Consider the following 23,671-nt stretch of genomic DNA (forward strand, 5'->3'; position numbering starts at 1 on the left):
AAAAAGGAAGTTACTGTCTTGGCTCCGTGGTTAACGAATCCGACTAGGAACTATGAGGTTGCGGGTTCGATTCCTGACCTTGCTCAGTGGGTTAAGGATCCAGCATTGCCGTGAGCTGTGGTGTAGGTCGCAGACACGGCTTGGATCCCACGTTGCTGTGGCTCTGGCGTAGGCCGGTGGCTACAGCTCTGATTCAACCCCTAGCCTGGGAACCTCCATGTGCCGCAGGAGTGGCCCAAGAAAATGGCAAAAAGACAATATATATATATATATCATGCTCTTTATAGAGAATATATATATTTATATATATATATCATGCTCTTTAAAGAGAACAACAATTTTTTGTTGTTGTTCAGTCATTTCTTGATGATGCATATATCCTTATTCTCTCAGATGTCTTTGGGGATCTGAGCTAATTTTCTGAGACACTTGGAGCTATAAACTAGTTGCCACAATCTATAATTCTTTGCATGCAAGTTATCCATGAGCCTCCAAGAAGTTTTTCCTCCCATAGGCAGTGTTATTTTAGTTGACTTGCAGGGTTCAAGGTTGCCACCTGAGCAGGTTTTTTCCTATTAAGCATGCTCCATATCTTGTTTTTCAAGCCTACCACCTAGGTAAGATGATGAAAAGTTCCTTGAAAAGGCTCATGAAAAGCCATGGAAGCAGTCCCAAATGAATAGCAGTCACAATGCGGGAAGGGGGCAATGTGAAAGTCCCCCGGCCAACCTGGCATGAGACATGAGAGGCCACTTGGATTGTGCCTGTTGATGGTACCCACTCTTACTGCAGAAATGAGAGCAGACCTCTTTCACTTGGCTATGGAGACAACAGTAGGAATGTAGACAATACCCACATAAAAGTAACCTAGAGCATTTATGCAGTTTCTTTGATTAGATGATCAGGGAAAGAGAGAAATTCTCCACTGCAAGACTGTAGAATTTAAATGGGTGTTCAGATACATTCATCACTCTCAATTATCTAGGCACTCAGGACACAGAGAATGTGCCATGTGGGGATGAACAGGTATTCGACAGGAGAAGTATGGAAAATTGAGGGAAAGGCTATGCCCCAAAGGACCGTGTAACAGGTGGAATATATTGAACCTGGTGTGTTCAGGGGCACAGATCTTTTTTTGAGAAAGAAAAACCAAGGGCTATGCGGGGGAGTGGGAAAGGCACTGGAGCAGGAAGTCCAGATCTAAATAGGAGACTATAAACATTTCGGCAAAAGATAAGAGCTGAACGAAGAGAGGAGGCCAGAATGAAGAATTGGGTGTAGGCGCTGAGGACATGTTTAGGAAGAAAAGACAGCAAGACAAAGCACAGAATGATCAATCCAGGGCTCGGCGTCCAGTCAGCCTCATTCCACTTCAAGCCTGAGAGGGTTTGTCTCCCTTGAGCAGGTAGCTCTCTTAAGGGAGACCAAGCAGGAATTCCTGATCAATGCACATGACTCAGATTTCTGTGGAAAGAGCTCAAAGAGCATCACTGTACAAAGGATAAACCCAAAGCACCATCCTTATAAATGACGAATCATACAATCCGTAAGTAGTTTGAGGAAAACAAGAAACTCCAAAGAGGTGGGCAGCCTGAAAGGAGGAAAGTGCAGAGCTGCATTTCTGACCCATTAGAACCCACTGGGTTCTGGTGACAGAGAGGCTGAGATGCCCTAGGACCAGCTTCCTGTTGAGGAGGTGATTGAAGAGGGAAGGCCATGCTGACTGGGAGTCAGCCACAGGGAGGTGGGTTTTCTGCACTGATGTCTCTTTGGAGAGGGGATAGAGGGGAACTTAAAGACTAAATTATGGGGGAAGAAAAAGAGAAGGGAGCTGATAAAAGTGATGAGAGATGGGCTTTCTCTTCCCCTCCTTTCCCTTTCATATTGGAAAGCAAACGTCAGTTCCCCTCATGGCTCAGTGGTTAGCGAATCTGACTAGGAACTATGAGGTCGAGGGTTCGATCCCTGGCCTCGCTCAGTGGGTTAAGGATCCGGTGTTGCTGTGAGCTGTGGTGTAGGTCACAGATGCGGCTCAGATCTGGCATTGCTGTGGCTGTGGTGTAGGCCAGCAGCTACAGCTCTGATTAGACCCCTATCCTGGGAACCTCCATATGCTGTGCGGATGCAGCCCTAAAAAGACAAAAAGAAAGAAAGAAAATTTCTACTATCCCAACACCCTCCTCAGTCTTCTTTGTTTCTCCCTCTTTTACTTAAACTACCCATAGCCTTACCTTCTTCCCTGAGGGGCTGCCCTGGGTTGAGGAAGCCTCCCTGCATCAGACTCAGCAGTAAGTACACTAACCATCAGTGCCAAACCCAAAGGAAAGAGGCCACCTTGGGATTTAGCCTTGACAGCCAGAGGCTACAAACCTGTCCCAATTGCTGGGAGGCAAACTGAGGAGTAATTCCGTTTTTCACACTCTTGCAGAACACAAGAAACAGATCTCCTGACATCATTTCCACCAATGACATGAATAATATTCTTGCACTTCAATAATCCACCTTTGGTAACTATATATTCATGGTGGCCCTGTTGAGCTGGGAAACACAAGACAAAAAGATGCAAGATTGGATGCTGAACCCACTCTGATTGCTTAAAAAAGCAACATGTCTGAATTGGCAAACAAAGTGTTTTATCTGATTAAGAAACTCCTGAAATACTATCTTTGATGAATTTTTCTTGTTTCTCTTTTTAACCGTGAGATGACTTCTCACGTCTAATTCTCTTCAACTGGAATTCTTTAGTAAAAGTGTGGTTTTAAAGCATGATTTTGAGATCAATAGATTGTCTCCTCAATCCCAAGATTTTCCCCATCTTCCATAGCCTCTTGCATTCAATCTTCCATTTAAAATGTAGGGCCAAAAAACAGCCTTGTGCCTTACCTTGTTGAGAGCATTCCATTTCTACACTTTCCCCAGCACATTTTAAAATTGCTTTGGAGACCCCTACGTGAGAAAATCAAGATGGTTACACACGTGAATAAAAAAGGTCATTGCAGGACAATTGAATCAAGATGATTGGCCCATTATCTACACACTTTCCCCATCATCAAAGGAGTCCTATAACTTGTGTAATTCTGATAACCAAGAAGAAAAATTCATAAAAGAATTGTTACCAATTATGAGAAACCATTTTAAAATTACTAATTAACATTAATAAGCCAAGTTGTAGAAACCAGTTTGGCTCTAGAAACCCTCCTTCACGGGCTTTCCTGGGAATATCACACTTGTCATAATTCTACATGTCAAGTACCTGCTTTGAGAGTAAATGACTTTGATGTTGAATTTACGATCACATCCGCTTTCTCTGCGGCGATATTTCCAGAGGCTACCTGGAAAATGATAGGGCCAATCTTCATTTCATGCAGTCCTAAATTGGGGAAACCTGATGTGAGAAAGAAAAAAAAAAATGGAGTCAGTCACAAATCGCCAACAGCAAGAATGATTTAACTCTCCTCGTCTTTGCCTGTACCGCTCTCATACACCACCACCTCTCACCCTCCCACTGTGTGTGTGTGTATGTCTGTGTGTGTGTGTGTGTGTGTGTGTGTGATCTCCGACATTTAATGCCAGGGCTCTGGCCCCGAGCCCCAGTGATGGTCTGTTTCTGAGAAAGGATTATAAAATGTAATATATATCAAAAGTGGAGTTCCGCTGCTGGCGGAGGTGAATTAGCCCACTCAAGCCCCTCTCTCCCACTAACTATAACTTAAAATGTGGTATAAATACAAAAAGCCACTCCTTGAAAACCGAGAAGTATACAAACAGCAGGCAGATTGGGGAAGGGAGTCAAAACTTGAAGACACAGCTTGTATGAGGGGAGTTTCTCATTTTGTTTAGAAATTTCACCTCTTTTTCTCACCCATTTTTGACCCAAGCATGGCCCTGGCTGCAGAACTACACAATGAGAAGAGGCAGCAAAACCCTTAGAGAATTCCTGTCTCTGTGGTCAGAGGACGGAGAAAATGGGTCCCTGTGAGCTGAAGAGTAGGGCAGAGAAGCCTCATTGTTATTATTTTTATTCTTATTATGTTGTCTTTTTAGGGCCACACCCATGGCACACAGAGGTTCCCAGGACGGGTATAACCAGAGCTATAGCTGCCGGCCTACACCACAGCCACAGCAATGCAGGAGCCAAGCTGCGTCTGCGACCTACACCACAGCTCATGGCAATACCGGATCCTTAACCCACTGAGCAAGGCCAGGGATCGAACCTGTGTCTTCACAGATGCTAGTCAGATTAGTTTCTGCTGAGCCATGACAGGAACTCACTAGAGAAGCCTCACTATTTTCTGCATTTTTTCTTTTAACATTCAGGCCCCCTCCCAAGGTGCCCCTGTTGCAGAACTCCATGACGGCACCACAGGGAACTAAAACTCTGAGAGACATGCTGTGTTTTGGTCCAGAAGAATCAGGACAAAAGGACTTGTGGTCTGAAAACTGTATCTGCGTTGTATGGGAAATCTCGGAGTTTTTGTTTATTTGCTTCCCCCACCACCCCACCACCATTTCTTTTCTCTCTGATCACAAAAAAGTATGAGGCAACAGAACAGGCAGATTCAACACTGAGAGGACCTTGTCTTTCTGACGAGAAGACTGGAAAATGGGCTCCTGCAAGTCAGAGAGTGTAAGGGGAATACTAGAGTGGTGAGCGTGAGAGGGTGATCCCCTGTTGTGTGTATGACTGGGGTCAACCCTGAGCTCACACTGGACCTGTGCACATGGAGCAGAACCAAGCTATGCAACAAAGCCCTTGGGAATGGAATTGATTGTGGAACTGCTGCCCACACAGAAGGGGAAGCAGAACTTGCCTCCTCTTTCACTTTAGATCAATAAACATGGCCAGTGTCTTGCATGTTCAGGTGTATCGAATATAATTTAATATCTTCTTTATCACAAACTGATTTTTTTCATAAAAATTATCTTGTCATTTTCCCCTTATCGCTGAAGAGTTATTTAGCAACTGGAAAAAATTTCTCAATTTAAAAGCTTTACTAAACCTTGTGTATCTCCAGCCTTGGGAATTTTGTCACTGATGAGATTTCCATTAGCCCTTCTGGCAAATTCATCTGAAAATGCCTAGAAATACAAAAACAGTTTTGACCACTATAATCCTTAGTAGATGAATTAATTCAATTCATCAGGTGTTTTGATCATGCATGCACAAATATTTAGGGGAGAACAATTCTGAAAGTATTATTTATTTTCATTATATAATTTTTGAGTTATAAAAAATACATAAAATTCTATTTCTATAAATATATATACTAAAAATTATCAAATTTAAAAAACATAAATACAAGGATGTTCATTATAATACTATTTATAATTGATAAAAATTATAACATTTTAAAAATCCAACAGGAAAATGATTAAATAAAATTTAGTATGTTGGAAGGGATCAAGATGGCAGAGGAGTAAGATGTGGTGCTCACCTTCTCCCACAAACACATAAAAAAAAAAAAAAACTACATGTAGAACGATTTGCACAGAACATCTACTGAATGCTGGCAGAACACCTTAAACCTCCAAAATGGGCAAGAAACCCTCCACATAACTGGGTAGAACAAAAGGAGGAAAAAGAAAGAGAAAGAAAAATTAAGACAGGACTAGCACTCCTGAGAGGGAGCTGTGAAAGAGAAAAGGAACTCACATCCTGGGAAGCCACCTAACAAACAGGGAGATCAGCTGAGACAGAGGGACCTCAAAACTCAGAGAAAAGTGCAGCAGTTGAGCTGAGGAGGGCAAAGCAGAGGGAGAGCCACACAGACCATTGGTACCACCACTTCTGGACACCACAGCCTGAGACGCTCGGGTGGGGGCTTGGTGCTGAGACTCAGGCTCCAGAGGTCAGTTCCAGGGAGAAGTGACCTCCTAGGTTTAAAATGTCAATAAATACATATTTATCAATAATTACCTTAAATGCCAATGGATTGAATGTTCCTATCAAAAGAACTTCTTTATCACAAATTGATTTTTTTGAGTGGCAGAGTGGCAGACTGGATTGAAAAAACAAGAGCCTGCAATACGTTGCCTATAGGAGACTCACCTATATGTGCCTATAGGACACATATAAATTGAAAGTAAGGGGATGGAAAAAGATATTTCATGCAAATGGAAAAGACAGGAAATCAAGAGTTGCAATAGTCAGAGCAGACAAAATAGACTTTAAAATAAAGGCCATAAAGAAAGACAAAGAAGGACACTATTTAATGATAAAAGGATCCATTCAAGAAGAGGATATCACAATCGTCAATATATATGTCCATAATATAGGAGTCCCCAAATATATACAACAAATACTAACAGATATAAAAGGAGAAATTGATGGGAATAAAATCATAGTAGGAGACTTTAACACCCCACTCACATCAATGGACAGGTCCTCTAGACAGAAAATCAATAAGGCAACAGAGATCCTAAATGACACAATAGAAAAGTTAGATGTAATTGATATTTTCAGGACATTACATCCAAAAAAAATCAGAATATACATTATTTTCAAGTGCAAATGGAACATTCTCAAGGACTAACCACACACCAAGGCACAAAACTAACCTCCACAAATTTAAGAGGATAGAAATTATTTCAAGTATCTTCCTGACCACAATGGCATGAAACCAGAAATCAACCACAGGAAAAGAAATGAGGAAAAACTGATTACATGGAGACTAAACAACATGCTACTAAAAAACCAATGGCTCAATGAGGAAATCAAAAGGTAAATTAAAAAATACCTCAGGACAAATGATAATGAAAACACAACCATTCAAAATCTATGGGATGCCACAAAAGCAGTTCTCAGAGGGAAGTTCATAGTGACACAGGCCTTCCCCAGAAAAGAAGAAAAATATCAAATCAGCAACTTAACCTACCTAAAAGAATGAGGAAAAGAAGAACAAAAACCTAAAGTCATCAGAAGGAAGGAATGCATAAAGATCAGAGAGGAAATCAATAAAGTAGAGATTCAAAAAACAATAGAAAAAATAAAACCAAGAGCTGGTCTTTGAAAGGGTAAACAAATTGACAAACCTCTGGCCAGACTTACCAAGAAGAGGAGAGGAAGAGGTAAAATAAACAAAATAAGAAAGGAAAAAGGATAAATCTCAATGGATACTGCAGAAATACAAAAAAAAATAAGAGAATACTATGAACAATTACATGCCAACAAATTTGACAACCTAGAAGAAATGGACAACTTTCTAGAGACATACAGCTCGCCAAAACTGAATCAAGAAATAGATCAATTGAACAGACCAATTGCTAGAAATGAAATTGAATATGTAATAAAAAACATTCCCTACAAATAGAAGTCCAAGAACAGGATTTCCCACTGTGGCTCAGTGATAATGAACCTGACTAATATCCATGAGGATGTGGGTTCAATCCTTGGCCTTGCTCAGTGGGTCAAGGATCCAGCATTTCTGTGAGCTGTGTTGTAGGTTTCAGGCACAGCCTGGATCCTGCGATACTGCAGCTGTGGTGTAGGCCAGCAGCTGCAGCTCTGATTCAACCCCTAGCCTGGGAACTTCCATATGCCATGAGTGTGGCCCTCAAAGGAAAAAAATAAAAACAAAAACAAACAAATGAACAACAACAACAAAAAAGTCCAGGACCAGATAGCATCACAGGTGAATTCTATTAAACATACAAAGAAGAATTTATACCTATCCTTCTTAAAGTTTTCCAAAAGGTTGAGGAAGAAGGAATAATCCCAAAGATATTCTATGAAGCCATCATCACCCTAATACCAAAACCAGACAAAGATACTACCAAAAAAGAAAATTACAGGTCAGTATCTTTGATGAATATAGATAAAAAATTCTCAAAATTTTAGCCAACTGAATCTAAGAACATATAAAAAAGATCATACACCACCTCCAAGTGGGATTTGTCCCAGGTTCACAAGGATGGTACAACATATGCAGATCAATTAACGTCATATACCACATTAACAAAAGAAAAGTCAAAAACCACATGATCATATCAATAGATGCAGAAAAAGCATTTGAAAAAATCCAACATCCATTCATGATCAAAACTCTTACCAAAGTGAGTACAGAAGGAACATACCTTAGCATAATAAAAGCCATTTGTGATAAACCCATAGCCAATGTAAAACTCAACTGAAAGCTTTCCCACTAAAATCTGGAACAAGACAAGGCTGCCCGCTCTCACCACTTTTATTCAGCATAGTATTGGAAATCCTAACCACAGCAATCAGACAAGCAAAAGAAATAAATTTACCCAAACTGGAAGAGAAGAGGTAAAATTGTCACTCTATGCAGATGACATGTACTATATACAGAAAACCCTAAGGACTCCACACAAAAACTACTCAAACTGATCAATGAATTCAGCAAAGTAACAGTATACAAGATTAACATTCAGCAATTGGTTGCATTTCTGTATACTAACAATGAAATATTAGAAAAGGAATATAAAAATACAATACCTTCTAAAATTGTACCCCCCAAAGTTAAATACCTAGGAATAAACCTGACCAAGGAGGTGAAAGACTTATATGCTGAGAACTATAAAACATTAGCCAAGGAAATTTAAGAGGATTCAAAGAAATGGAAAGATATTCCATGTTCCTGGATTGGAAGAATTAATATTGTTAAAATGGCCATACTACTCAAAGCAATCTACAGATTCAGTGAGATCCCTACCAAATTACTCATGACATTTTTCACAGAACTAGAACAAACAATCCAAAAATTTATATGGAACCATAAAAGATTCAGAATTGCCAAAGCAATTCTGAAGGAAAACAAACAAACAAAACAAAACAAGCAGGAGGCATAACTCTCCCAGGCTTCAGATAATATTACAAAGCTACAGTAATCAAGGCAGTGTGGTACTGGTACAAAAACAGGCATAGAAACCAATGGAACACAATAGAGAACCCAGAAATAAACCCAGACACCTATGGTCAATTAATCTTTGACAAAGGAAGCAAAAATATAAAATGAGAAAAAGTGTCTTCAGCAAGTGGTGCTGGGAAAACTGGACAGCTGCATGTAAGTCAACAAAACAAGAACACACACTCACACCATGCATAAAAATAAACTCAAGATGGCTTAAAGACTTAAACATAAGATAAGACACTATGAAACTCCTAGAAGAGAACATGGGTAAAACATTCTCTGATATCAACCACACAAATGTTCTCTTGGGTCAGTTTCCCAAGGCAACAGAAACAAAAACAAAAATAAACCAATGGGACCTAATCAAACTTACAAGCTTTTTCACAGCAAAGGAAACCATAAAAAAAAAAAAAGACAAAAACACAACCTATGGAATGGGAGAAAATGGTTTCAACTGATGCAACCAACAAGGGCTTAATCTCCAAAATTTACAAACAACTCAACAGCAAAAAAACTGGCAACCCAATTGAAAAATGAGAAGGAGTTCCCATCATATCACAGTGGAAAGAATCCAACTAGTATCCATGAGGATTCGGGTTTGATCCCTGGCCTCGTTCAGTGAGGGGGATCCGGTGCTGCCATGAGCTGTTGCATAAGTTGCAGATGTGGCTGGGATCCTGCATTGCTGTGGCTGTGGTCTAGGCCAACAGCTGTAGCTTTGATTTGACCCCTAGCCTGGGAACTTCCATATGCCATAGGTGCGGCCCTAAAAACCAAAAAAAAAGAAAAAGAAAAAAATGGGCATAAGATCCGAATAGACATTTCTCCAATGAAGACATACAGATGGCTAAAAGGCACATGAAAAAATGCTCAACATCACTATTAGAGAAATGCAAGTCAAAACTACTATGAGGTACCACCTCAGACTGGTCAGAATGGCCTTCATTAACAAATCAACAAATAACAAATGCTGGAGAGGTTGTGAAGAAAAGGATACCCTCCTTCGCTGTGGGTGGGAATGTAAATTCAAACCACTATGGAAAACAGTATGGAGGTACCTTAGAAAACTATACATAGAATTACCATATGACCCAGAAATCCCACTCTTGGGCATATATCTGGACAAAATGGTCCTTAAAAAAGACACATGTACCTGCATGTTCGTTGCAGCACTATTCACAATAGCCAAGACATGGAAACAACCTAAATTTCCATGGACAGATGAATGGATTAAAAAGATGTGGTATATATACACAATGGAATACTACTCAGCCATAAAAAAAGAACAAAATAGTGCTCTCTGCAGCAACATGGATGGAACTAGATACTCTCATACTAAGTGAAGTCAGAAGAGAAAGACAAAAACCATATGATATCACTTATATCTGGAATCTAATAATGGTACAGATGAACTTTTCCACAGAAAAGAAACTCATGGACTTGGAGAATAGACCTGTGGTTGCCAAGAGGGAGGGGAAGGGAATAGGATGGACTGGGAGTTTGGGGTTAATAGATGCAAACTATTGTGTTTGGAGTGGATAAGCAATGAGATCCTGCTGTATAGCACAGGAAACTATATCAAGTCACTTGTGATGAAACATGATGGAGGATAATGTGAGAAAAAGAATATATATTTGTATGACTGGGTCACTTTGCTGTACAGAACAAATTGACAGAACATTGTAAATCAACTATAACTTAAAAATTTTAAAAATAAAAACAAATAAAATTTAGTATATTGAAGCATTTAGCAGCCATTAAAAATTACGTTTTCAAAAATAGTTAATGAAATATGGAAAGATTATTTTACACTATTAAATGAAACAAAGAATGATGCTAAATTACTTTATATAGTCCCACTTTAAAAAGTCGACATATTTAGAAGAAGCCTGGGATGAAATACAACTAAAAGAATGTATGCATTTTGTATTGTTCAAAATTTCTACAATGAACATGTATTACTTTCGTAGTAAGTAAGAGCAAAGAGCTTGATGTTGTTAAAAATACAGTGTTAAAAGAAAGATAATCATAAAGATCCAAACACTTCCGCTTTTAACTTATTTGTAGCAGAAGAGGAATGGCTGGGGGAATAGCATTTCTGGAACAAGAGGCTAGGATTCTATTTCTTTGTCTGGTAGTGACACTCCCAAATCATCACTTTCTTCTTCCCTGAGAAATAGGGAATTGGGGGAGAAAAAAAAAAGTAACATCTTGGCTAAAAGGCGATAGAAAAATGAGAGCGGGACCAGGCGAGATTATAGACAAAGGGTCTCAGGCTTAAAGACCTCCAGGGGCCAGACTTCTAAGGACCCGGAGGGCAGGAGTAACGGCCTCTTACTAAATGCCTCAGGTTCTCCCACAATGCCAAGTTTAGCAGCTCACCCACAGCTGATGCTCAGCAAATGAGAGCTGGTTGATGGACTCTCTATGACCAAAGATAGCTCTGGTATTCCTGATCCCAACTTTCCTACTCTTACGGGATGTGCTGAGTTCATTCTAACAAAACCTTCAGTTGTATCTCATCCTGACATCCTCCAATTTATAGGACCATGGCTGTACTTTTATATTATGTATTAAAATTTCTGGAGTTTCTGTTGTGGTGCAGTGGACACAAATGCGACTAGTATCCATGGGGATATGGGTTCAATCCCTGACTTTGCTCAGTGGGCTGAGGATCTGGCATTGCAATGAGCTGGGGTGTGGGTCACAGACATGGCTCAGATCCTGCATTGCTGTGGCTGCGGTGTAGGCCAGCAGCTGTAGCTCCGATTCAACCTCCTATCCTGGGAACTTCCATATGCAGCAGATGCAGCCCTGGGGCGGGGGGGGGGGGGGGAATTTCTGTGTTCATATGGAAGGAAATTCTATAGATTTAAGAGTGTTGGAGTTCCAGTCATGGCGCAGTGGTTAACGAATCCGACTAGGAACCATGAGGTTATAGGTTCGATCCTTGCCCTTGCTTAGTGGGTTAAGGATCTGGTGTTGCCCTGAGCTGTGGTGTAGGTCGTAGATGCAGCTCGGATCCCGCATTGCTATGGCTGTGGTGTAGGCCAGTGGCTACAGCTCCGATTAGACCCCTAGCCTGGGAACCTCCATATGCCACAGGAGCAGCCCTAGAAAAGGCAAAAAGACAAAAAGACAAAAAAAAAAAAAAAAAAGATACTGTTAAGGGGCATGTCTATGCCGTTGAAATACTTGGGCCTAACTGGAATTCTTATACAAACTATAAAAACAAAGTATGAAATAGTTGGAAATATTAACATCAACATGATAACTGATGAAATAAAGGAATGATTGTGAATTTCTTTTAGATGTGAAACAGTATTATAGTTTGGTTGCTTTATAAAAAGAATCCTAACATCTAAAACAAATACTGAATTGTTTATGGGCAAAATGTATATATGGTCTTTGCTTCAAAATAATATGGGAGGAAAGCAACAGAAATAAAAGCAAAAATAAACCAATGGGACCTAATCAAACTGACAAGCTTTCAAATAGCAAAGGAAAAAATAAAAAAAAAAAAGACAACTACAATCACCAAAACCGTATGGTACTGGCACAAAGACAGACATAGAGATCAGTGGAACAGGATAGAAAGCCCAGAATTAAACCCACGCACCTCCACCAACTAATCTATGACAAAGGAGACAAGAATATACAAGGGAGAAAAGACAGCCTCTTCCATAAGTGGTGCTGGGAAAACTGGACGACCACATGGAAAAGAATGGAATTAGAACACTCCCTAACACCATACACAAAAATAAACTCAAAATGGATGAAAGACCTAGATATAAGACCAGACACTATAAAACTCTTAGAGGAAAACATAGGCCAAACACTGACATAAATGACAGCAACATCTTCTCAGATCCACTTCTTAGAGTAATGACAGTGAAAACAAAAATAAACAAAGGGGACCTAATTAAACTTAAAAGTTTCTGCACAGCAAAGAAAACCCTAAACAAAACGAAAAGACAACCCACAGAATAGGAGAAAATCTCTGCAAATGAAGCGACTGACAAGGGATTAACCTCCAAAACTTATAAACACCTTCGCAGCTCCATACCAAACAAACAAACAAACAAACAAAAAAAACCATCAAAAAATGGGCAGATCTAAACAGACAGTTCTCCAAAGAAGACACACAGATGGCCAAAAAACACAGGAAAAGATGTTCAACATCACTCATTACTACAGAAATGCAAATCAAAACCACGATGAGGTACCACCTTACAGCAGCCACAATGGCAAACATCTAAAAGTCTATAAACAATAAATGCTGGAGAGGGTGTGGAGAAAAAGGAACCCTAGTAGACTGTTGGTGGGATTGCAAATTGGTGCAACCACTGTGGAAAACAGTATGGAGATTCCCCAGAAAACTAAAAATAGAAGTACCATTATTTGGTCCAGCAATCCCACTCCTGGGCATCTATCCAGAGAAAACCATGACTCGCAAAGACACAAGTACTCCGATGTTCACTGTAGCACTATGTTCAATAGTCAAGACATGGAAACAACCTCAATGCCCATCGACAGAGGAGTGGATCAAGAAGATGTGGTACATATGCACAATGGAATATGACTCAGCCATTAAAAGGAACGAAATACTGGCATTTTTAGCAACATGGATGGACCTAGAAATTATCATACTAAGTGAAGTCAGCCATACAATGAGACACAAACATCAAATGCTTTCACTGACATGTGGAATCTGAAAAAAGGACAGACTGAACTTCTTTGCAGAACATATACTGACTCTCAGACTTTGAAAAACTTATGGTCTCCAAAGGAGACAGTTTGGGGGGTGGGGGATGCGCTGGGGTTGTGGGATGGAAATCCTATAAAATTGGATTGTGATGATCATTGTATGACTATAAATGTAATAAATTCATTGAGTAATTTTTAAAAAGACAACTTACAGAATGGGAGAAAATAGTTTCAAACAATGCAACTGACAAGGGCTTAATCTCTAAAATATACAAACAACTTATACAACTCAACAGCAAAAAAGCTAACAACCCAATTGAAAAATGGGCAATAAGGAGTTCCCGTCATGGTGCAGTAGAAATGAATCTGACTAGGAATCATGAGGTTGTGGGTTTGATCCCTGCCCTCGCTCAGTGGGTTAAGGATCTGGCGTTGCCATGAGCTGAGGTGTAGGTCACAGACATGGCTCAGATTCTGCATTGCTGTGGCTGTGGGCATAGGCTGGCAGCTGTAGCTCTGATTCAACCCCTAGCCTTGGAACCTCCATATGCCATGGGTGAGGCCCTAAAAAGCAAAAAAAAAAAAAAAAAAAAAAATTGGCAATTGACCTGAATAGACATTTCTCCAAAGAAGATATACAGATGGCCAATAATCACATGAAAAAATGTTCAACATCACTGATCATTAGAGAAATGCAAATCAAAACTACTATGAGGTACCACCTCATACCAGTCAGAATGGCCATCATTAATAAGTCCACAAACAACGGATCTTGGAGAGGGTGTGTAGATAAGGGAACCCTCTTGCACTGTTGGTGGGAATGTAAGTTGGTAAACCACTATGGAAAACAGCACGGAGGTACCTTAGAAAACTAGACATAGAATTACCATATGACCCAGAAATCCCACTCTTGGGCATATATCTGGACAAAACCTTCTTTGAAAAAGACACATGCACCCGCATGTTCATTGCAGCTCTATTCACAATAGCCTAGACATGGAAAAAACCCAAATGGCCATCGACAGATGATTGGATTAGGAAGATGTGGTATATATACACAATGAAATACTACTCAGCCATAAAAAAGAACAAAATAATGCCATTTGCAGCAACATGGATGGAACTAGAGACTCTCATACTGAGTGAAGTTAGTCAGAAGAGAAAGACAAAAACCATATGATATCACTTATATCTGGAATCTAATATACGGCACAGACGAACCTTTCCACAGAAAAGAAACTCATGGACTTGGAGAACAGACTTGTGGTTGCCAAGCGGGAAGGGAAGGGTGTGGGATGGACTGGGAATTTGGGGTTAATAGATGCAAACTATTGCCTTTGGAATGGATAAGCAATAGGTCCTGCTGTATAGCACTGGGAAGTATGTCTAGTCACTTATGATGGAACATGATAATGTGAGAAAAAAGAATGTATACATGCATGTGTGACTGGGTCACCTTGCTGTACAGTAGAAAATTGACAAAACACTGTAAACCAGCTATAATGGAAAAAGTAAAAATCATCATAAAAAAATAGGGGAAGAATGGAAATAAAAGGAGACAAAGATGAAACATGTTAGACATACGTTGATAATTGTGAAGATGAATGATGGGTACAAGGGACTTCATTATATACTATTTTGTCTACTTTTGTATATGTTTGAAATTGTTCTTAAGAAGTCAAAAATTTTTTTCCATATCCACAAATTTGCTTGAAATTTGCCATGCTACAACTAGTCCACACTATTCTTTTATTTTCCTGTAGACCAAGCAGACACTTGAAAATATTAGGGCTCAGTTGCCAAAATAACCAGAAATGAATAAGACTGTACCTGAATAGTTCCATGGTCACTTGGGTACAACAGAAAGCAAACCTCTTGTAAACTTTTCGGTTGATTCTTGCTACTGAATTTGAACACTTGTGAAGTGATTAATTCAGCAAAAATGTTTTTAGGAAACCCCAAATTTCCTGTTCCTATTGCTGGAAATGCAATTGATTTTAAGGACAGACTCTCCGTGATCTCCAAACAGTCTCTGATTATGTTTTCCATGATCTGAAAAGCACAAAACACATTCTTACACATTTTGCCTAGAAATGGGAGTTTGAACAAAAAGAACAAGAATTTAGCAACTTTGCTTTTTTTTTTTTTTTTTTGCTTTTGCTTTTTAGGGCCCCACTCACGGCACATAGAAGTTCCCAGGCTAGGGGTCGAATAGGAGCTACAGCTGCCAGCCTATGCCAGAGCCATAGCAATGTGGGATTTGAGCCATGTCTGTGACGCACACCACAGCTCACAGAAACGTTGGATCCTTAACCCACTGAACAAGGCCAGGGATCAAACCCCCATCCTCATGGATTCTAGTCAGATTCATTTCTGCTGTGCCACGAAAGGAACTCTCAAGAATTTAGCAACTTTGTGACCTCTGCCTACTCCTTTTTGTTTTCAACAAAAGTCAGGTAAAAGGCAGTCACAAGGGGAAGGAAAATCAGAGGAGTAGACAGGGAATAGGATAGAAGAATGTGTGGGACCCCCCAGACTCATTCTGCAAACAATTACTGGTATAATCTCTCATTCTCTTCCATTCTTCATGCCCTCACCTTGCCTTCCTCACTAAGGAGTGCTATCTTCAACAATTTTTCCCCCGAGCCCCAATAATGCTTGAGCACTAAAATCAATTTCTATTATTTACTAGTTCTCAGGAAAAGTCAGCTACGGCTAAAAGAAATGGCCAAAATGATGGAACCTGCCAAGAATGTGACATTATTCAGAACAGAATCAGACAGGGGCCAATCTACATTATACTGAGAGGAGAGTCCAAAGAGCTACCAAACTTCCTAGAGAATTTAAAAGCAGGCCCCACCTTGTGTGATGATGCATTGCCATTTCCCCAGTCTGGAGCCACCACATGAAGCACGCATTGGCAAGGCAGATTGCAACCACTGGTTTGGAGAACTGTTCCCATTTCAACAGCCACCCCTTGTCCGACTATCTTCAGTTCCTCCTGGAGTTTTGGTCCAGCTTTTTCCAAGAGGGCCTTGGAGAGGGGCCCTCTGTTGAGCTCAAGATCCAAGGGAATGGAGTTGACAACCACATCGGTCTTAAAGACAAAATCAACAATTGGTTTCAAATTCTAAGAAAAAGCATTCATCAAGGATTACTATATTCAAGCCACTGGGCTTGGCACAATGGGAGACAACAAAGATGATAAAAGTTTTCAGAGACGGAAATACCCCCAAACAAAACGTTATTAGATACTTATTTAAGTAACACTCAAGGACAAAAGAGAACTGTCGAAGAGCAATACATAAATGGTATGGGATCCCTTAAGGAGCCCAGAGGAAGTGCCTTCAGCAGCTGGTGAAGACACCATGAGAGATGTGGAATCTGAGAAATGGGGATAGTTGCAGAGAGAGACGAGGAAGTCACGCAGGAGGGGCAACAGCATGGGAGGTTGTGAGCAGCAAGCAGATGAGTTTGGCCTGATAGACAGCTTCTGCAGCAAAGTGGTGCCAGGCAGCTAGAAATGTTACAATGGGGGTAGATGGCAGAGAGCCTCAAAGGCCAAGCCAGCTGGACTTCCTACAGCAGTGGAGAACCATGGAAGCTCTTTCAGCAGGACAGGTAATGTGAGCAGAGGAATCAGGCTTGACTAAGACACCAAGAGAAGACAGCATGGGGAATGTGACCAAGTGATCATCACAGCTGCCCTGCGTGGGTCACAGAGGAGTAATGACAAGCAGGTACTGTGGCTTCAGAAGCCAAACACCTATGGGAGTGAAGGGCATGGAAGGAGTCTTACTGTTCAGTGTTCGAAGTGGATGAGGGTGGGAACTCATTCCAATTACTGAGCCTTTGCCAAAAGAGGTTTCTGTTTATTTGTTTGGTTTTTTAAATGAGCAACACAATTATTTTTAGTATTTTGGAAGAGAGCAATGCACATTCCAATCCTGGCTCTATCATTTGTTAGCTACAGGACTTGGGCAAATAACTTAACCCCTCTAAACCTCATCCCTTCATCTGTGAAATGAGAAAAATAATGATCCTGGAACCTGCCTCTCGGCATTAAATGAGAAAACACATGCCAAGCACTTGGTACAGTGCCTGGCACATAGTAAATAGCCAGTGTTTGCTATTATTCTTGTAATTATTATTTAAGCTTACAGTAAGTAGGAATCTAGGTGTGTTTTTTTTTATAATCTCTTTCCACATTTTAAACTAAAACAAAAACTCTTTTAAACAAAGTAACGACATGAACAATAAGGAGAATGACTCACAGGATGGGAGAAAATACTGCAAATCATACATATGCTAAGGGACCTGCATGTAGAATATATAAAGAACTCTTAACAGCTCAGTAATAAAAAGATAACTCAATTTAAAAGTGGGCAAAAGATGTGAAAAAAACGTTTCTCCGAAGAAGATACGGCAGAGGCCTTTCCTAGGAACACCTGCCCCAGCACTGCCCACAATCCCCCAACTGAGGAAGCAACAGCTGGCACAGCAGGGGGCTTCCAGGGCTGTTCTGATTAGTTGGAGCCCATGTGGGCAAGGTAGCTAGATACATTTTTAAAAATCATGTCACCCCCTGGTAGCCTTGCAAGCGTTGTCCCTACATATCACCCAGACCTTTTGCCAGGCCCACTTTCTACCTTCCTACCCGCATTTTCTTTTTTTTTTTTTTGTCTTTTTGCTATTTCTTTGGGCCGCTCCTGCGGCATATGGAGGTTCCCAGGCTAGGGGTCGAATCGGAGCTGTAGCCACCGGCCTACGCCAGAGCCACAGCAACGCAGGATCCGAGCCGCGTCTGCAATCTGCACCACAGCTCACGGCAACGCCGGATCCTTAACCCACTGAGCAAGGGCAGGGACTGAACCCACAACCTCATGGTTCCTAGTCGGATTCTTTAACCACTGCGCCATGACGGGAACTCCTCTACCCGCATTTTCCTACTGATGTTGGGTGTTGATGGTGCCTCCGACTCAGCACCCCCTGGTCCAAGTCCACTGATATAATTCCAGTCCTCTGTCCCGAGCTTGTGCTCTAATTTTTCTGCATCTGCTATCAGTACACGTGACAGAAAATTAATCTTAGATTTGCCAACATATGACAGGCATGAAGGCACTGAAGAAGCATAGAGAGCCTTGCAAATGGAAGGTATTACTATGGACTTTCCTATTTCCTGGAAACATGAGCAGCTCGCACCGATCACTGGCCAGTCTCTGTTAATGATGCCCTGGTGAAGCAGCCCAGTTTTCTAAGGAAACCTGTTTTGAGGCAGGAACGGAGAGTGTGGGACTCTCCCCTTGATCCTAATCTCCCTTTGGCAACAGCCTAACTGAAGTCCCAACACCTTGGCGGGTGTTGCAGGAACAAGGGCACTCACCGCAGCATTCTGCACATCTCCTTTCACCAACAGGATCCTCAGCCCCTCCGGGGACAGCAGGCTTGGTTCGTTTTCATGATCTTTTCTCAAATCAGACTGGACCACTGTTGGTAAACTGAGCTGGGAAACGGTATCAGGTAGGGTGTCTCTAAGTATAGTTTTTGCACTTTCAGCAACACTCTTCATGGTCCTCTCATCTCCATCCACAATGTAAATCTCTTTCAAGGTGCATCCATCCCGGTTATTTTGGAACCTTTCCTTGGCTGCCAGAACAATGGACTCCACATACTGGGGAGAGGGGAAGCCAAGGGCTCTGGAAGGGAAGGCTATAGATTGGTACTTATGTTTCACAGCCAACTGGAGACTTTCTTTCACAGCGATCTTTAACTGACACGTGCTTTTCTGAGCCTCATTTCTCTTCCATGGAGGCACTTCTGCGTGGATCACACGGGGCTTTCCTGCTTTCGAGATGACGGCACAGCCAGGTGAGACCTTGCCCCTTTCTCTCTTCATTATCTGGTAAAATTCTTCTTGGTACTCCAGGCCGGCAGCTTTTAAAAGAGCATCATTCAGGCCCTCACTGAACTTGAGGTCTTCACTGGTCACATTCACCACCACTTCAACTGGAAACCGGCTCAAGTCACCTTGTTGCACAATCAGCGAGACTCCAGGGGCCAAATTTGTCCGAAAGAAGCACCTCTGCTCACCCCTGCTGCCTCCCTCCTTTTCTTCATCCTTCTGTAGCTCAATAACACAACCAAATAACCTTTTGACCTCACTTTTATAATACCGTGATTTATCCTGGAAGAACTGGCGGGCTCCTGGCTTATCAATCTGGAGACTCTTAACACAGACTGAATTCCAGGCTTGCATGACAATGTTCTTTGCCTCCAGGACTTCGGTCTTTGGGCCAGTTAGTAAGATGCCTTTTTGCTTGTCCTCGGGATTGAAAACTACCTGCACATTCATCTTCTTGATCTTTTGCAAGAATGACTTTTCTGTCCTTAAAAAATCAATAACCAAGGAAGGCTTTACTTCAATCAGTTTCTCTATTTTTGTGTGTTTTTCCACAAAGGCAAAAAGCAAGTCATAGATCTCTTTTACTTCGTTCACACAGCCTGCGATGATGACCTGGGTTGTGGTTTCTGAAGTTACCTCATGGATTACTACAGTCTTTGAGGAGGAATTGTGCTTCTTCTGCAAATTTCGAGTTAGTCCTTTCCATTTCTTGCTGTTAAGAACTTCTCTGTCCTCCACATCGATGCACCTATAATGTAAGGCACTGACCATTTGCTTTTCGGCTTCTAAGAGGACTTGAGAAGAGGAGCCAGTTATGAGAACAGTTGTGCCCTCCAGCTCATAAACTGCAAGAATGTTCTGTGCTATAAAAAGAGACTTAGAGAATTCTGCACAGTCAACCTGTTGCAGAAACTGGAAAATCTCAGGGGGAAACTGAATGTTTTTCTGAGCCATGGTGTACACTTTTTCCTGGACTTCACACTTTGCCTTGTACACATCTGCACGGAGTCCTTTGAAGCACATGTGCTGAGAGGCTTCATCATAAAACATCTCCACCTCCGGGCACAGGAGATGCTTCTGTATGCCGCTGTGCAAGAGAAGTGAGTACCTTGCTGGAGAAATGGTCAATTTTTGCTTCAGACTTTGTTCTTCTTTCTTAATTTTTTGAATGGTGCTTTCTATTAAATTCTTGATCTGTGGCTCAATGTTCTGTACATCCTCTGATTTCCCCGATAAAGTTAAAATCCTTGTGAGTTCATCGAACTCAATCAAAATCCTATCATTTCCTACATTGTCTTTTATGGTGTCCCACACTACTGGGTCCACTTTCAATGGGGTCACTGTATATTTAGACCTAATGGCAGAGAATACTGCAGAAGCATCTTCCTGCCAGGACTTGATTTTCAGTCTTCCTTGATCGACTAAGGTGGCTGCAGGTCTGATGATCACTTCACCACTGGGCTGACACCATGTTAGTTCACAGTGACAGCGTCTCGCTTCATCATTTATCTCCTCAATCAGGTGACTCTCTTTCTGCAAGAACTTCCATAAGGAAAGATCCAATACTTCTCTGAATGGTGCTGGAAGCTTGATCAGAGGCTTCTCCTGGCCATACAAGGCTGTGCCCAAAGAGGTGTAATACGGGAACACAGAGAGTGGCATATTATTGAAGTCAAGTTTCTTGGTCACGATGGTGTCTAACACTTCAAAGAAAGAAATAAAATAAAGTAACCCCCGTGGAATATGTTTGAGATGAAAAAATAGGCAAACATACAGAAATAGACCCCCCCCCGCATAGAGAAAACAAATTTATGGTTACCAAAGGGGGAAAAGGAGGATAAATTAGGAGTTTGGGTTAAGAGATACACATCACTACATTGAAAATAGATAACCAACATGGATCTACTGGACAGCATAGGGAACTATACTCTATATTATGTTACTTATAATAATATAATATTATATTAATATTATATTTATTATATTTATAACATAAGATTATATATTATTTTATTATTATATTACATTATTTATAATAATTATATTGTTATTAGTAATAACTATATTATTTTGTAATAATCTATGAGGGAAAATAATCTGAAAAAAGTTGATACATAGGCATGTATAACTGAATCACTTTGCTGCACACCTGAAACCAACACAACATTGTAAATCAACTATACTCCAATTTAAAAAAAAAAGAAAACTTCCCTATTTTAGAGAAAAAAATGTTTGCAGAACTTCGATGTTACAACATGCTATTAAAAAGCATGCTACTCCCAGAAAGTTTGAATATAAATTGAAATGTATTAGCACTGCATAGGTATCTCTTGTTTCATGGCATAATTGGTTTCCAGCCGAGAACACTTTACGCTGAAATTCCGTTAAGTAAACTCTATTTGCTGTTTTTCTGATAACACTGATATAATCACCACCAGGTTAAGAAATAGCGAGGCATTTGGTCACAAGCACAGGGATGATTTTGCTCCAGTGTGAAGAATATTTTTGTGCTCAGAGCCAAAGCTCATCTAGGAAATCATGCTATTTGTTTCATCTTGTACAGTCACACAATTTTAGATTTCACAGATGACTTAGATTCCATGAATACGTCTCAGGGGAAGAACATAATAATAATGATCATAGTTTACCACGTGTCAGACAAGATTCTAAGCGGTTTACATATGTGTAGCCCTTACAACAATGCTTTGCGGTAGAAGCACTATTATTTTCATCCCGATTTACAAATGAGAAAACTGAAGCTAGGAAAGGTTAGATAACTCAAATAGGGTCCCCAAAACTGTAAATGTCTTCTGAGCTAAGAGTCAAGCCAGTGTCTGTCTAACCCCAAAGCCCATGGTCTAGCCCCTCTACCAGGGCTTCCAAACCAAGACCTCACCGTCATCAGAGACCCAACCCCAGAGACTCTGATTCATTAAGTCTTGTACCTCCCTCATAGCTGATCTAATCCTTATCCTGCCACTTTTACTGGGACAGTCTGGGGTGGGGGGCGGGACCTATTGTCCTCCCCAAAGCCCTTCATCACTTTGTGTTAGTTATTAGACAGATACAAGGGGTCTAAGCAGGAAGGGAATTAGAATAAACTATATAATAAATCAGATTAAAATAGTGTCTTGCAAAAAGATGCTAAAAATAACTTTACCTTGTACATGATTGCTTCTAGGCCTGGAACCAGTCCTGACAAAAAGAACTTGGCCTTCAGAAGCCCAGACTTCAACTTCCCACCATGGCCTGGAACAGGCTCTGAGCCTGGGCAGTCCCACTGAGTACAACCATATGCCAAGCACTCTGCAGGTACAATTTCACTTGATCCTCAGAACATTCCTCTGAGGGAAGTGGTAATATGAGCCCCATTGTACAGATAGAAAACAGAGGCCCTGGTGGGTTAAAGTCACTTCCCCAAGATCACAAAGCTAGCAAGCATCAAAGCCAGGATTTGAACTCAGGTCTGTCTGACCCAAGAACCATCACACAGTCACTTTAACGGGGCTTAAGTCCTCCATCCTGTTTCCTCCTCAGTTAAAAAAAGTAGCTGTATAATCATGCAGGGTCTTATGAGGATTCAGTGAGATACTGTGGCAGAAAACACAACAAAAGACCTCATGTACAACAGGCATTCAGAGTTCCCTTCCTTCAGATTGTGTGACTCAGATTGTGTGAAGTTGAATCAAATAATTTCAGAGTAAAGGATCTAACTTGTTCCTCTCAAATGATCTCTATAAAAATATGGTAATGCTAAGTAAATTGTTTTTAATCCAGTTTTAGCAACCATTTGCCTCATTATTCATGACTCACTTTAAGTGGTAAAATATCCTACAAGAAAAATTAATGTTATAGATGTACAGGAGATGGGAAAAGTGGAGAAATGAAGAACATAGATTATGGGGCCAGACGACCGAGGTTGAAATCCTGGCTCTGTCACTGACTAACTGTGTAACTCTGGTCAACTTATTTGACCTCTCTGTGCCTCTGTTTCTTCATTTGTAAATAGAGATTACAATAATAGCAAGGCCCGTAAAACAGTGTCTGTGAATGTACTTGGTGGCGCTCTGCTAGAATGCAAATTTAAGTCATAATCATTAGAAGGCACAGCCAGGGACAAAGGGAAAATCAGTGTATCTCAGACCATGGGGAACAGGGAATGAGTCTGTTTAGAGGAGGAGGTGTGGTCCAC

General features: G+C 40.9%; 1 protein-coding gene across 4 annotated transcripts in view; it reads right to left on the minus strand.

The window, feature by feature from the left end:
• The window catches only part of PARP14 (poly(ADP-ribose) polymerase family member 14), a 55,942-nt gene that overhangs the window by 14,619 nt on the left and 17,652 nt on the right, over nucleotides 1–23,671 (minus strand). For 2 of the 4 annotated variants that reach the window (XM_021070260.2, XM_021070259.2), the window contains exons 6-12: nucleotides 18,961–21,182; nucleotides 16,438–16,674; nucleotides 15,408–15,629; nucleotides 5,001–5,079; nucleotides 3,254–3,385; nucleotides 2,884–2,946; nucleotides 2,371–2,538 (exon numbers count right to left, since the gene is read on the minus strand). In XM_021070260.2, the coding sequence (XP_020925919.1) occupies nucleotides 2,371–2,538; nucleotides 2,884–2,946; nucleotides 3,254–3,385; nucleotides 5,001–5,079; nucleotides 15,408–15,629; nucleotides 16,438–16,674; nucleotides 18,961–21,182 (3,123 nt within the window). The remainder of the gene's footprint in view (nucleotides 1–2,370; nucleotides 2,539–2,883; nucleotides 2,947–3,253; nucleotides 3,386–5,000; nucleotides 5,080–15,407; nucleotides 15,630–16,437; nucleotides 16,675–18,960; nucleotides 21,183–23,671) is intronic. The other 2 variants (XR_014824674.1, XR_014824673.1) reach the window with 1 other exon arrangement.

This window comes from Sus scrofa, chromosome 13 (genome assembly GCF_054392235.1).
Source record: "Sus scrofa isolate SSC_HxYL_T2T_F1_AM1 chromosome 13, Sscrofa_HxYL_maternal_Yorkshire_Landrace_v2.0, whole genome shotgun sequence".
Taxonomy (NCBI): Eukaryota; Metazoa; Chordata; class Mammalia; order Artiodactyla; family Suidae; genus Sus; species Sus scrofa.